Consider the following 15,240-nt stretch of genomic DNA (forward strand, 5'->3'; position numbering starts at 1 on the left):
CCTTTGGGCTATGTCTTCCCTATGTGTTTTGTAGGAAGAAGCAATGCAAATGAAGCACGGATTAGCATTTTCTCACGTTTCATTTGCATAATCTATTCCAATCAGTTTTTGAGCAAGAGGTTTTTGCGCAAAAACATGCAGTGTGGACATGTCCATTTTGTGCAAAACCCCCTTTTTGTGCAAGATCCTTATGCCTTGGATAACATTGAATGTTTTTGCACAAAAACCTCTTGCACAAAAATGGATTGGAATAGATCATGCAAATGAAGCATAAGAAAATGCTAATCAGCGCTTCATTTTCATTGCCTCTTCTGACAAAACATGTAGTGTAGACATAGCGTTGGAGTATTAGCATTGAAATCTAAAGGAGAATCTTCACATTCATTTTCCCTTAAATAAAAATAGATAGAAATAAAAAAACGGAATGATTTTTTTGTTAAGTTCTCTTATAGAAAGATTAAAGTAAGTTCTAATTATTTACCTAAGATAGAAGGCAAAGAGACACACCATAATGGGATGTTCAAATCCCATATTTGGAAACTACTTCGGTCAATACAATAGACATTTGCAGTGTGTACCTAAATTGTAACTTAGACACCCAATTTGGGCATCATCAGAAATCCCTTCATAGTGTAATTTCAAGTAGTCTCCGATAGTGTGGAAGAACCATCAAACTCTGAATATTTGTTGTTAGCTCTAATTGCATTTTCTTACTCTTCACAAGCCAGACCTCCACCAACAGTACAAATGGCCAGTATCTAATCAAGGATTCTGCAGAAGTCATGAAATACATATAGGTTTCTGAGAATCATACACATAACCTTGATACCTTTCTTGCATGAAGCAGAGATCACCTGGGTTGGTATACATTGGATATATATTTTAGAGATTTGTGTGTCTGTGTGCCTGTCTGCAAGTCCATTTGTTCAAGAACCCCTTCTAAAGCAGGGGTGGGCAATAATTTTTGATGAAGGGACACTCCAAGATCTTGGTCAGTGGTCAAAGGTTGCATTTTTCTATGGACCTTTGGGTGTGGGGTCTGGGATGGAAGTTGGGTGCAGAATGGAGTTCAGATAGGGACCGAGGTGCAGGAGAGGCTTTGGGGTCTGAGAGGGAGTTTGGGTGAAGGAGGGGATTGTGACACAGGGCATGGGATTGGGATGCAGAGTCCCAGAGCTGGTATGGATGCAGAAGAAGATTCTGGCCTGGGGCCGGGCTGCAGGAGCGGGTCTAGAGCTAGGAATGGAGCTGAGGTGCAGGACGGGGTGTGGTACCAGAGGCAGGTTCTGGCCAGGAGGTGCTTGCCTAAGCAGCTCCCTGCCAGCAGTACTTTCAGGCAGGCTTCTCTGCCTGCCAGCAGCCCCAGACTGCTCTAAGTGGCTGGCTGCTCCATGTGGCTTCACGCACTGCCCCCACCTCCAGTAAAATCTCTTAGCTCCCATTGGCCAGTTTCCAACCTATAAGAGTTAAGAGATTTTCTGGGGGTGGGGCAGCAGGTGAAGTTGCCCCTCCCCTGTAGCCCACAGAGCAGCCAGCCACTGAGAGTGGTGCTGCTCCATGCTACAGGGGTGGGCCATGGTTCAGATTAAAAGACTTGGCAGGATGGATCCGAACCATTGGTCATATCTTACCCACCCTGTCCTAAGTGATAAGAGATAGGACCACCAAATTTGGTACCCAGCTTCTTTTTATCCTAACTTAATGCAAGGTCAGAGATTGGTTGTGTCAGGAAAACAGGATATGCCTGGAATTCAATGGTTTTCCATCACATGGAAATGGTGGGGGCTGAGTGAAGGGATCCTATACTCACAGTCACCACGGGGGGCAGCAAGCACAGGAGAGAGCTATATATTGCAGAGTGACCACTGGGGATTGTCATACCACCAAGGGAGTGGCCAGCTGGGGATTGGAATCACCATCTTGCCTGTCACTGGCCCAGGTAAGTGGTCCCGCTGCCACATATCCATCCCCCCTTGTCTGCAGCACTGAACAGGTGGGGGGAAAAGCCTCCTCAGCTCCACCTGGGAGCCACCACCGGAGCCACAGCCTGCCCCTCCCCCCCCAGTCTGTGTGGCTCTCCATTCCTTCCCCACCTTGGGCCAGGTCCAGGGAGTGCCACCGGCACCACACTAGGGCAACTTTCACACACTGGGGAATTGGAGCCCTGTACTTCCTACTCCTCCGGCACTCTCTCAGGACTTTTGGAGTGCTGTCAATCAGCTAATTTCTGGCTGTTCAAGCTCGGGGAGGGAGGGGAGAAGAGCAGGCATGGAGTGTGAATCAGAGGATTCATGGCGCTCTAAAAGTACTAGGAGGGAGGGAGAGTAGGAAGTGCAGGGCTTCAATGCCCCAGAGTGCCAGAGGCGAGGCAGAGACGGGGTGGACAAGCCATAGGTGGAACCCACCACTGGAATCATACAGCCCAGTGAGAAGAAGGAAGACCACTCACGGAGCCTACTTACTAGGCTTGATTGCCCATCGCTGGACTATACCAACGTTACCTTGTTGGTGGAGAAGTCATAGAATTGCAGCCTTATCCTCCCTGTGCCTCCAAGATGCGGCCTCCAGTATGAGGTTGAACATCTCATAGCAGAACAACTCATTCTAGAACTCAGAGGTGAATCACCGGAGCTCCCAGTGGGGTAGAGTACCATGTCAAGCATTGAGGAGTTCATCTGTGTAAGCTGCTAGCAGAATTCAAACAGTTGAAGCAAACCGGACATTCTTTGATGAATAGGTCTCACGTCCTGCATGGAGCCCATGCCTTGCTTATCCAGGCAAAAACATCTTTGATATGAAATGAAATTCAGGATCTAAGTCTGTGTAGTATCTGTTCAGCTACATGGGTCAGAAAGCTGGACCTTCTTCAGAGGAACTTGGAGAGGCTAGAGACTTTCCATATGTGCTGTCAGCACCAAATTCTGAACATAAAGTGGTTTGGCCTTGCTTCAGTTACTGATTTTATTCAAAAGTGGGACTGCACACACTTTAGCCATGTTGCCAGGATGGGTTGCCACATTCTCAACTCTCTGTCAACCCATGAAGGGGTGTATGTCCTGACCCTGCCTGCAGGATTGCCCCAGAGACTTGTGGATTTGCATGAGTCAGCCAGATCTGGGAACTTCACTGCACAACATTCTGTGTAACTTTTGGTCACCTTGACTGGGGTAACAATCATTAGTAGACTATGTATGCTATGATATTTGAGATGCCATATTTGAAAACTGGTATCCTGAAAACTCTAATCATAAAATTGTATTAAAATACACATTTAAAATAAATGCAACTTTAATAAAATAATGGGTGTTGCAAGTTAACAGTTGCCGTGGAGGAGGAAAAGAGAAGCCCATTAGTCAAGTCAAAAAGGAGGCTGATCATATAATGAAGATCTAATGTGAATGGAGTTTTGTTTTGCATCTTAAGCAAATCGAGTCTGTTCTGTGGGTAAAACTTGGAAGCTCTTCCCCGGCAACCCTTGTCTAGGAAGGTTTTTCTAAAGCTTGGCTAAACCCTGCAGCCTTAACTCATGGACAACTTTTACTAAAGTCTGCAGATTTGCCTTTGCCTGAAGAGTCTGGTTCACAGTATCTATTTTAGAAGGTTGCTGTTGGAACGAGGATCCTTGCAATCATATGTAAAAGAGAAAGGACATGGCTCTAATTAGGAAATGAATGTGCAGTGGAGGTAATTTGGATACCAAATTACAAAGCAGATTAACCAGGAAAACATCTTAATTCTCGTTCCTTAAAACAGCTCTCCTGCTGACCAAGACATGGATTAAACCTATGGTAGAATGTGATGCAGCAGCTATTAGTATTCAATCCTCATCCTGCAAAATCCCCCATCGAACCCCATCAGGAACAGGACATCCATTGTGCTTGGTGTTGTACCATCATACACAGTGACCCAATCCTTGCCCCAAAGAGTTTGCACTCTATAAATTATAGCCTGTAATTAAAAAAAAAAATCTATCACAAGTGGTAACATTCTCAAAATCAAGATAATTACAACACTAGCTCATCCTGATTTGTGGGGATATTTTTAGAAGAGAAGAGCCTCATGTGCTCTGAGCTTTTTTATATTTGCATTAAGTCCTCTGCGATTCCTCCACTGAAATGTGGGCATATGCTGAGTCCATGCGAGACGCTACCACTGGCGCTTGTCATAAGAATTAAATCCCTCTCAAGCTTGTTTACAGCTCAGCGCTTGTCATACTGCTCCCTTGAGCTTCATGCCTGGTTGGGTTCCCCCCCTTCCCCTGGCTCTGTGAAAGATTTAATTTCATTTTTGTTTATGTGTGTACTTACACTTGCAGGTGCAGGAAAGAAAAAAATTGCTGTGCCCAGATGTTTTGAAGCTGCAGCAGCATACATACAGCTCAGATTAAGGAGAAAAATTGCATCAGATAAAACCGACACTTCTCGTACAGTATTCTATAGAGTATTTAATAAACCTATCATGTTTCTCTGACAATAAGACTCTTGAATTTAATTTTAGAGAGACCAGAATATTTTAAACAACCATGGGTTTAACTCATTTATTGCTGATTTGGCAGAAAGCTTTATGAAATCTGAACGTGGCCCAATTATATCTCTCCTATTTTCAGTTGCAAAATATTTTGCTGGAATAGTTGCAGTCTCAGACTGTATATGCAGTATAGCTATGGTTTACCAAGCCGTCTTAGCTCATTTTAATTAGATGGACCTTAAATAGCCCAGTTCAGATATCATCTTACACTTTGAAAATTACACCATATTCATTAAAAAGAACAACTCTCATGCCGTTCATATACCTCTGAACTAATATTTGGAATTATCGCCCGAGTTGCCAATAGTGCAACTCATTGCACTACTGGTGCCTTAATTGTATTTTGTTAAAAGTATCTCCTGCTGGTAATTGCGGCAATACGATGCTGCAACATATTCACCCCACCACACTCCAAATAGTTCATAAAACATGCAAGCATTAGCTAATCAAGGTTTCTTAGATGTCTTCTGTATTTATCTTGCTATACAGAAATGGTTTGTCTGTTTCACCTCCACAGCATGCTTTAGAGACAAGAGTTTACTGCAATCAGTAGCAGAGCAGCTCAGTACTTCCTTCTAGTTGCAGACTTGCAATCCTGCCTTAGATATATAGTTAAAGAATACTAATAAATATACATATGTATTTCTAATTATTAGTCAAGTAAATCCATCAGCACAATTGTGTTAACAAAAAAGGTTTATTTTAATCTTTGACTATCTTTACCCTTAGTCTTCTTTCAGTGACCTACAAACTAAAGCAGTAGTGGGTAAATACTGGCCCGGGGCCGGATCTGGTTTACCAGGGCTAGCCCAGCAGGCCCCCACTGCTATATTTACCTGCGCCTCCACAGGTGCAGGCGATCACAGCTCCTGTTGGCTGCAGATCACCATTCCCAGCCAATGGGAGCTGTGGGAAACAGTGTCCCAGTTCATGCCACTTCTAAGCACTCCCATTGGGTGGGAACGGCAATCTACGGCCAACAGTAGCTGTGATTGCTGGTACCTGCAGAGGTGCAGGTAAATATAGCGGCGACGGCTGACTAGGGGCTAACCCTGGTGAACCACTGCCATTTTATTGCCCACCCCTGAACTAGAGGGCCTCACAATTTTGTTGCTTAGGTGAACTAGTCAAGCTGATGGTACAAGGGGCAGGAACATACACTCTATCCCTGAACTTACAGGAATTTTATAGGATACTGCCACTAAACCTGTATTTAATTGGAAAGATTTCTACGCCACTTCTCTTTTTCTTCATAGTTTTATCCATTTCATATAACCACCCCCCCAAAAAAAATGTTGCAAACAAAGAGTTCTGAGCAGCAGCACCGCAACATCAAAGGTAACTCACCAACCTTAAACTCCAACTCTACTGCTTGCCTTGATCATCTCTCCTCAGCAGTGCCTATTTGGTGCAGCAGGGATAGGAAGATCTCTGCCTATAGCTACGGTGGGCAATAAAATGGTGATTTGCCAGGGGTAGCCCATCCTGATGGGCTGCCCCCACCTCTGTATTTCCCTGCACCTCCACAGGTACCAGTGGTCCAGCTCCCTTTTGCCACAGATTGCCAATGATTCCTGCCAATGGGAGCAGCAGGAAGTGGCATGAACCAGGACATAGCTTCCCACAGCTCCCATTGGCTAGGAATGGTGATCTGCAGCCAATGGGGACTGGGATCGCTTGTCCCTGTGGAGGCACAAGTAAATATAGTGGTGGGGGCCCACCAGGGGTTAACTGTGGAGGACCAGATCCAGCCCAAGGGCTGGTATTTGCCCACCCTGGTCTATAGTACCAATTGGGCTCTGTTTTAGAGAACTAACACAGGCAAAAAGATAAATGAAGACCTGCTCAGAGCTAATCTACTACAGCGGGTAAAGACAATTTTAAAAAAAATAGTTGGCAAAGCTTACTCTGCCCATATTCAGGACACTCTGCTGACCCTCGTGTCAGATTTATTTTTGATTGCTGCCATGCCCAGGTCTGGGAGGGTGAAAGGTCTGAACGGGGAGTGCACTATATGCCTCACCTATTTTGTCCACAAGTACACTGCCTTTCAACTGATTTGTGTGCACGAAATGAGGGTTTGCATCCTTCCCACAGCGCACAGGCTCTTCAGGGCAGGGACTATGGTCCTTACTGTATAATACAGATTTCTTTTAAACATATGTCTTTTAACAGAAGGCAAAGTGCAACTGCATGTGTGATGCAAGCATGTAGGTGCCACAATCTGCTTTTGTTTGTACAGCACTTTGTGTGTTGTGGGTTCTGTATCGTGGGTGCTATATTCTCCCAACCAGCCTAGCAAAAGGTTTCAAGTACTCGCCTAATCATCTGCACAGCAGCTTTTAAATTACCGACATACCCATAGTAGGTTCTAATTTTGCATGGTAAAGTGAGTGAAGCCTAAAGAGAAAAAAGTCAGCAGGTTAGGAAAACACCCCTGTATTTTCTTAGATATAAGCGGTCAGAATAGAACTTGATGTAACTGGCTCAATAAAAGAAGACTTACAACTCAGCTCTACCGCATTTCTCTGTCTGCAGAAAAGGGCCCAGTCCTAGCCCTGAAGAACCTACACATGCTGTGGTAAGAATGCAAGTTCCTGTTGCATGCACACCCTCTGCTAACAGATTAATTGAAAGGAAAACCACACCAGTGGAGAATATGGGAGAAACATACAGTGCACTCCAACACCCAGGCATTTCATCCTCCTTGGCCAGCAAGTGGCAGTAATGAAATATTTATATGGCATCAGGGAGTTTCCTGAGCTCAATCTAGCTAGAGGAGGCTTTGTAAACTAGATTTTAAGAGTAATCTTTACCCACTGCTGTAGCTTAGCTCTGAGCAGGTCTTGGCAATCTTCTGTCAGGTCAAATATCACCTGCAGCTTCCATTGCTGGAGTGCTGATAACAGCCAGGATGGGTAGATATTGTGTAGGACCTAATGCTTGTAATAGGAGAATTCCAGTCCCAGACAGCAAAAATAAACTAAAAAGCAGCAGCATTTCACTGTACTGGTTCTGTATTCCACTCACAGTAAACCTCTTGTTGTAGCTTGGTATTGATCTTTTATTGCAATGAGGCATCTTGACATCCAATGACACATCTAGAGTTCTTTGTCTCGCTGTATTTTCCCCTGAGGCAGAAGTCCCACCATTTTAGAGAAATAGTGTATGGCTGTTAATGTGTGTGATCTAAATGTACAGTGAACATGCAGCGTCTTTATTTTTTAATAGCGAGAAGCAGGAGTTTCAAATTTTTGAAGAAATTTTTTTTAGATCTTCCATTTATAAATTAATTTTGGAGGGTCATTTATATGTACCAAAATAAAAAATGAAAGGAAACATGTGATCAAGAAAACCTCGATGGTGTGTTCAGACTGTAAGCTCCCTACAGCAGGGATCGTGCCTTTTATTTGTGTTTAAAGAGCAATGCATGTGTAGGATACAGATTAAATAAAATTATGCAATTATATTATGTTGGAAGACAATGCTTCTATTGTGATTGAGCTATTGTATCATTTTCAATACAAACAACAATAAAGAAACCATACCTTACTGAATGCTTCCAGGGTAACATTACTGAACAGCAATTCTGTTAGTGCAGCTAATTGACTCATCAGCTTTGGTCACCTGTAGTCAGAAACATGATCAGACTCTTATTTTCATATAGCCTATTTTGTTTTCATTATGACTCATCCTTTCTACGTAAGGATTTGCTCTACATAACTTTATGGGATCAGCTGTACCATGAAGACCCAGCTCACCATTGGGGGAATGCACTGCCCCATGTGGAATTCTCGGATGCATTGTGGCCAGTAAAGTCTCCCAGGGAGCACAGAATCTTTGCCACACACAGAGGCTGGAGCACATGCTCTCCAAGCCTGCAGGCTATAGGGATGGAGCCCTGGCACCTTCTTGTTTCTCCCTACACACTTTGGGGTGGATAGTGCTGCTAACCAGAAGGGGCCTTTGTTTAGTGAAATGCTTTAATGTCTGGGCAACCCTATAAAAATTCTGTTATGGAGCCTCTGCATTCAGGGAAGCACAAGGGTTGCTGCTGAACCTTTCTCCTTTCTCACAACAGCAGAGCTTCCTTGCTCTCTACTATTTTGTTCACCAGGAGAAAAGCGGGGGGAAGGGAAAAAGTACCATCCATCATGTTTTACATTTTTATTATATTAACACACACTATATGGCTGTATTATATACACATGCAAAATAATGGTCACCCAAAATCAGCCATTGTGGTTTACAGTTAGAATCAGCTCAATTGTCTAAGATTTTTCAAATCAAGCTCAATTTTTAAAGATTTTTTTTCCCCTTTTTTTAGGTTGATGCTTTGTTGCTTGTTCATTGTCTTGTGGCGAGTCATTCTAACATTCTGTAGCAGGTTATTTGTCTGGAAGATTCCAAGCACTGAAAAAAACCGGTGAAAACCTTCCTCCTGGCACCAGCCTTTTTATTTTTGCATTTGCCCATGTCCTAGGCAATAGCATTTGATTTTGCAGAATGCATAAAGTGCCTTTTTTTTGTAACTACATCATTCAGTTTGTATTGTGGACAGTGGCACTTACATGCTTGAACCACACATGCACTTACACTTTGGTCTTCACTGTATAATATAGGTTCCTTTAAAACATGTCAGACTGAAGAATGTAGAGGTTCTTCTTGAAGGATTTTTTGTTTTATTCTTTAAACAGTAAAAGAAGCAGCTGGTTAAAGTTTGTGTGCGATACTATAATATCCGATTCAACCACAATTGGTGAGAGTCCATCAAGGAATTAACCCAACGTAATTTCATTCATTGTAGCCCTTTGGCAACAGAAAATTCATTGAGCACTATCCCTTTATACAATCACTTTCCCCATTAAAGGGTAGAACTTCCTACAGATCATTCTGGAGGTTGTAGTTTTCAATTGTGATGACCAGAAATGTTGCCAAGAAAATTAACTTTCAACTCTCTTGGAAAAGTAAATTACACTTACCTGTAAAGTCAGGCTGTGGTATTGAGTGGATAGAAATGAATTGTAAGTATATTACTATCACAGGCAACAAAGGAGCAACACTGGGGCTAGTGTATTTACTGCATTCTCTACTTGTGAATATTTGAAAGCAACAAAGTGGAACTCGGGGAGGGAAAAAATAGGGATTCGTCATTTAACTCTACTGAAATACAGTGGACTGGGAGAGCTTTTTGGTCAAAGAAGAATACTGTATGTTCTTATTTTTAAGAAAATGATTTGTTCTTGTTTAAGAGAAACACTAACTGCTGAATTTCAAATGCATATTACACCTATATAGTATTTTACACTCCTTGTATTGTTTATAGTGTGAATGTGTAAGTCAAAATAACACATCAGGTTACCAGAAAGGCACTGATGATCAGTATGGCTCATATCCTGCCAAACTCATGTTGATTTCAGGGAGGCAATTTTTAGAGTTAAGTTACTATTCAGCACAAGTAAAGATACTAAGTCACTGTGCCTGTCCTTGATGAACACCACTACTTACAAAACACATAAAATGGCAGCAATTCTGGTCTGAGGAGGCCATGATCCAAGCTAAATATTACATGAGTGAAAGATAATTACATGGTGTTGGAGGAGTGAGTGTGTGCAGGGAGAAGATGGGGAAGGATAATGAAAACTCCTTTGTAGGGCTTAGAGTGCGTCCTTCAGCAGGAAAAGGAAAATAACACCCAATTGAAAACTATGAAATTGTCCACAATGTTAATTTCCCAATATCCTTTCCAAGATATAGAATTACTGTCCAGAGATGTGGAAGAAATGTCTTACCATGTGCCCCATGGCCATTCTCATCCTCCTGCCTGCACAATGCCAGGTGAGTCATCATTGGCTCCCCCATCTGCACTTACGTTTTCCAGTTTTCTCCAGAAGAAGTTAGTGACTTTGAGAAGGAGTCAATGCTGGACAGACAGTTTGCTGTGTGACCATCCTACCTATCATGGCTCCTCCCAGGTTCAATCTCCTGCCCACTCCAGCACCTCACCACAGTCTCCACAATCTCAACTTTTTATCCATCCTAAGGAGCAGCTTCCAATGGCGGGGGAGGAGAGGGAGGGATGAATTGCTGCTGCTGTTTCTACATGCACTGCCCAATTCTGGGCTAATTTTTATTCCTTCAGCCTGTGAAGGTGGAGAACATCCAGGGCAAGTAGAAGTGGCACTGGAACAGTTTTTGGAGTTGGGGTGCTGAGCTACACTCCTCACCCCTGTCTGCAGCTCTCACTGCCCCCTAGAGATGGGGCCACCAGGCCTGGTGGGACTCCAGGATGGCAGCAAGGACCCTGGGGTCAGCAGCAGAACCCCCAGGTGTGGGCCCAGTGGTCAAGTGGGACCCCAGGCCAGCAGCAGAGCCCCGGGGGTTGAGGTTGATGGCTAAGTATGACCCTGGACTGGGACCATGGGTAACTGAAGCACAGGGCCAGGATGCTGGGTGCAAAACCTGGAGGTGCTGCAGCACCCCCACACCTCTTCTTCCTATGCCTACCTTAAGCAGACTAAAGGATATTTTGTGTTTTGGCACAGAAGTCACAAATTCAACCATACTACCGCAGACAGAAATAGAACATTTCTTAGCTGATAACTTCCTTTCTGGGACTGACCCCAGTGTTCCCTGTATGCGGTGTGTTTGTGCAGCCACTCAGGAGATATTCCAATGCCACCCTACTGATTAGTAGAGTGCCCACAGATCAGTTTTTTATTTCTAATGGAACATGCTTCGGTGCACAAAACAAAATTTTACTCCATGCATGTATGGAAAAAATCCATACATAGATGAAAAAGATTAGAAGGAACATTGCTGACCTCCCATCTAAACAAACCCAAATTGGATAGAAACATATAAGATATTGGCACTTTGGCTAGTGCAAGGAGCCTGGATAACACAAGGAACAGTTTCCTAGGGATTCACTGAGAGCTTCTTGTAGAATTTTAGTATCTATACAACTTTGGAAGTGCTCATCAGAGGAGCATGAGAAAGGATATAATAAAACCCTGAAGCATGAGTCCAGACTGTCTCTGATATGCCAGGAAAGTGCTAGCCACAGAAGGAGAAAAAAGCCAGGATCCAGAAAAGTTTAATCTTTTATCATCTTTTAAAAATACTGCTATAGCTGACAAACAGAGAGAAGCTCACTGGAGGTAGGGTGGTCGTGGGAAGGGGGGTGGGGAGAAATAAGAACAGTGTGATACTGTTGTCTTTCTTCTGAACAGGTTTCCCTGTTAGAAGATAAATACCTCTACTCATACCAAACCAAAAGAACAAGGAATAAAGAGAACACAAGTTTTGGAAAGTATTCTATGGCTAACACACCAGAGTGGCAAATGTCAGTGTTCTATACCTGGCTTTGACAAAGACTTCTTGTGTGACCTTGACCTGAAATCCTCAGTCTCTGTGTGTGTCTCAGTTCCCCCTTCTGTAAACCACTAATCTGAGTCAGGGATGTCACGAACATGAGCTCATTAATGATTATGAAATGCCTTTGAATCAAAGATACTGTAGACATACATCAGAGGGGTCGCCTTAATTAATGGGTAGCAGGTTTAAAACTAATAAAAGAAAGTTCTTCTTCACACAGCGTGTAGTCAACCTGTGGAACTCCTTGCCAGAGGAGGCTGTGAAGGCTAGGACTATAATAGAGTTTAAAGAGAAGCTAGATAATTTCATGGAGGTTAGGTCCATAAAAGGCTATTAGCCAGGGGATAAAATAGTGTCCTTAGCCTCTGTTTGTCAGAGGCTGGAGAGGGATGGCAGGAGACAAATCGCTTGATCATTGTCTTCGGTCCACCCTCTCTGGGGCACCTGGTGCTGGCCACTGTCAGTAGACAGGCTACTGGGCTAGATGGACCTTTGATCTGACCCAGTACGGCCATTCTTATGTTATGTTCTTATGTAGCCGTGTTAGTCTGAATCTGTAAGAACGAGAAGTCCTGTGGCACCTTATAGACTAACAGATTTATTGGAGCATAAGCTTTTGTGTGCATCTGATGAAATGGGTCTTTGCCCACGAAAGCTTATGCTCCAATAAATCTGTTAGTCTATAAGGTGCCACAGGACTTCTCATTGTTCTTGTAGACATACAAATAGTGATATTAATAAGCTTATGTGTACAGCAGACTCAGGTCTAAAAAGTGGCCTATGTACAATTTATCTACTTGTACTGTTTATAGTTCACACTGATTCTTAAGTAAACATCTATATTCTTTGTTTTATGAAAGCCAACAGAATGGGTCAAATTCATTCTTGGTTAAAATCCATTTTAATTCAGTGGAGTTACCAGATATGCATTTGGTCCACTGTTTTCAGCCCAGTTTAAATAATGAGAGGATCTGCGAATCTGCATCTTTATCTGTTTAAAGTAGTGTCATATTAAATATACTAATCCTGAGCAAGGAGGAAGGGATTTAGAGTAACAATTTAGTGAGGTTGCAAAGCTTATTTTAGCTTAATTTAGTTGTATTAGTAAATTGAGGCTGTGTGCTATTCTGGTCTCTCTCTCTTTTTTTAAAGTCTCAGTTTTTAAAGTGGTGATACTCGTGATACTTCAGGCTGTTTTATGCAGTGTTGTTGCCTTGTTCATCCCAAGATATTACAGAGACAAGGCAGGTGAGGTAATATTTCTTATTAGACCAACTTCTGTTGGTGAGAACCACTAGCTTTTGAGAGCACTGACTACATGAAGAGCTCTGTGTAAACTCTCACAAACAAAAGTTGGTGCAATAAAACTTGTGTCTCAGGCTATTTTACGATATTAGTGGATTTTAAAAAAAGCACATTAGATGAATGCCATATAATGTAGATAATGCAGGTTGTACAAATACGAAGCATCTAGAATACCAAATCCCATTGTATAATATCTGGGTACATAAACAACAGAGTTGAAAACACAGAGAAAGAGGAAAAACTTAAGGCCAAAGGGAGTTCATGTTTCTTTTTTTCTTCTTCACAACAGTAAAAATCAGCATGAAGGTTACTACGTACGCAGGGGTTGTTTTGTGATTAAGTATATGTTGGCTAGCACCATCTGAACTTGCACCTGTTCTTGGGGGCATGTTTTTTCACAACAGTGCAGAAGAATAAAAACAAGTCTGTCAGTTCTTCAGAAGTCAGCTGCAAAGCTAGAGATTTTGCTGTTCTGCACTATGGGATTCCTTACAGGTTTCTCTGAACATAGCCTGTGAGATTCACTGCTGTCTTTACAAATGTTACCCAGTCACAGTCAATGAGGTGCAACTGAAGCAGGTTGGGAAGTTGCTCCCCAGACAACTATTTAGAGGAGCCTAATGAATAGGGATGTGTCTATACACAGACTTTGTATCAATATCACTATGTCATTACAGATGAGATTTTTTACCAAAACAATTATATCCAGGGAACCCATAAGGACAGTTCTCTACTATCTATTTTAGAGTGTGCGTGTCTGTGTGTCTATCCATCCACAAGTCCATTTGTTTAAGAGCTCCTCCTAAACATAAAGATCCAGGACCACCATATTTGATATGCAGCTTCCCCTTATCATAACTTTAACTTAAAGCAAGGTCAGGGTTTTGGTTGTGCAGGACAATGGGAAGAGTATGCAATGCAATTGTTTCTCATAAAACAGAAAGGGAGAGGTGTCAGAGCAAGGACAGATATACTCATGAATGACCACAGGCAGCAGCAAGCACCCCAGCCCTGGAGAGTGGCCGTTGGCCAGCAGCACAGCCCCCGCCACCCTTGCTTGACTTAGGGAGCAGCCACTGGCCGCTGCTTGGTCCTCCCACCCCAGACTGCCCCTGGGGAGAAGCCAGTGCGTAGGCATCGCAGCTCTAGCTGCCCCTGGATGCAGACAATGCCGGGTAAGTCTAGTACCAGTATAAAAATACACATAATGGTATAGCTTATACCCACAAGGGAAGAGAAACAGTCTATGCTAGTGAGAGCACTTTATAGCCTTATAACTGAACTCACTCGGGAGAACTGTACATGCAAGACAAGGGTTTAGTAACAGGAGCTCAGGATTCAATCATACGGTAGCTGGCTTCTGCTGCACAATCCACCCTTGAATAGTTTTCTGTAATATCAAACAATGGGAGAACCTATGCTGTATATGTGGATTGCAAATGAAAGAGAAACGCCCAACAGATTCTTGATGATAGAAGATCCACATTTCACTTTTCTGATGGGCTAGTGAAAAGCAGATTTTAAATGTTACTATATTGAGTGCTCTTCTTGGCTTTACACTGTACAAATGTCCCCCTAAATCTGGAGTTAGGGAGTGATAGACGTAGTCCTCCACTTGTGCACTGCTCTCAATATAATGGTACATTACAAACTTTCCTACAGCTTTGGCAGCTTACCAGATATACGATGACCCAAGGGGCAAATGATGTGCACACTTCAAATGCGATGCTGTCTAGTGTCAGGACTGGTCACCTTTAGTTGAGCCTGAAGACTAGCCAGACTAGCCTACAGGCCAAATAAAAAACCACAGGTGGTTTGTGCCAAATCCAGGCTCCAGCCCACCAAACCTTTTGATCCAGCCCACAGCTGCCCCACCTCAAGACAGACTCTCAAAACCTGCCCCATCTCAAGACAGGCTCTGCCTGCTGCAGCCTCATGCTGCTCTCTCTAGGTACCATGCATCCCTTGTAGACTGAGTGGGAGACTTCTAGCACTGCTCCTGCCCCAACCCAATCACAGCCCCCATTGGCT

The 15,240-nt window shown here is 43.2% G+C and overlaps 1 protein-coding gene and 1 long non-coding RNA gene across 3 annotated transcripts in view; one reads left to right on the forward strand and one right to left on the reverse strand.

Annotated features, from left to right (window-relative positions):
- Positions 1 to 4,954, forward strand: part of LOC142818325 (uncharacterized) — a 49,277-nt gene extending 44,323 nt beyond the window's left edge. Inside the window, exon 4 of one of the 2 annotated variants that reach the window (XR_012895793.1) lies at positions 4,316 to 4,954. This is a non-coding gene — a long non-coding RNA (uncharacterized LOC142818325). The remainder of the gene's footprint in view (positions 1 to 4,315) is intronic. The other variant, XR_012895790.1, reaches the window with a different exon arrangement.
- Positions 4,955 to 8,135: 3,181 nt separating this feature from the next.
- The window catches only part of ZNF280D (zinc finger protein 280D), a 167,894-nt gene continuing 160,789 nt past the window's right edge, over positions 8,136 to 15,240 (reverse strand). Inside the window, exon 20 of the mRNA XM_075897304.1 lies at positions 8,136 to 8,154. Coding sequence (XP_075753419.1) covers positions 8,151 to 8,154 — 4 coding nt within the window. The 3' untranslated portion in view covers positions 8,136 to 8,150. The remainder of the gene's footprint in view (positions 8,155 to 15,240) is intronic.

The sequence above is a fragment of the Pelodiscus sinensis genome, chromosome 14 (genome assembly GCF_049634645.1).
Source record: "Pelodiscus sinensis isolate JC-2024 chromosome 14, ASM4963464v1, whole genome shotgun sequence".
Lineage (NCBI taxonomy): Eukaryota > Metazoa > Chordata > Testudines > Trionychidae > Pelodiscus > Pelodiscus sinensis.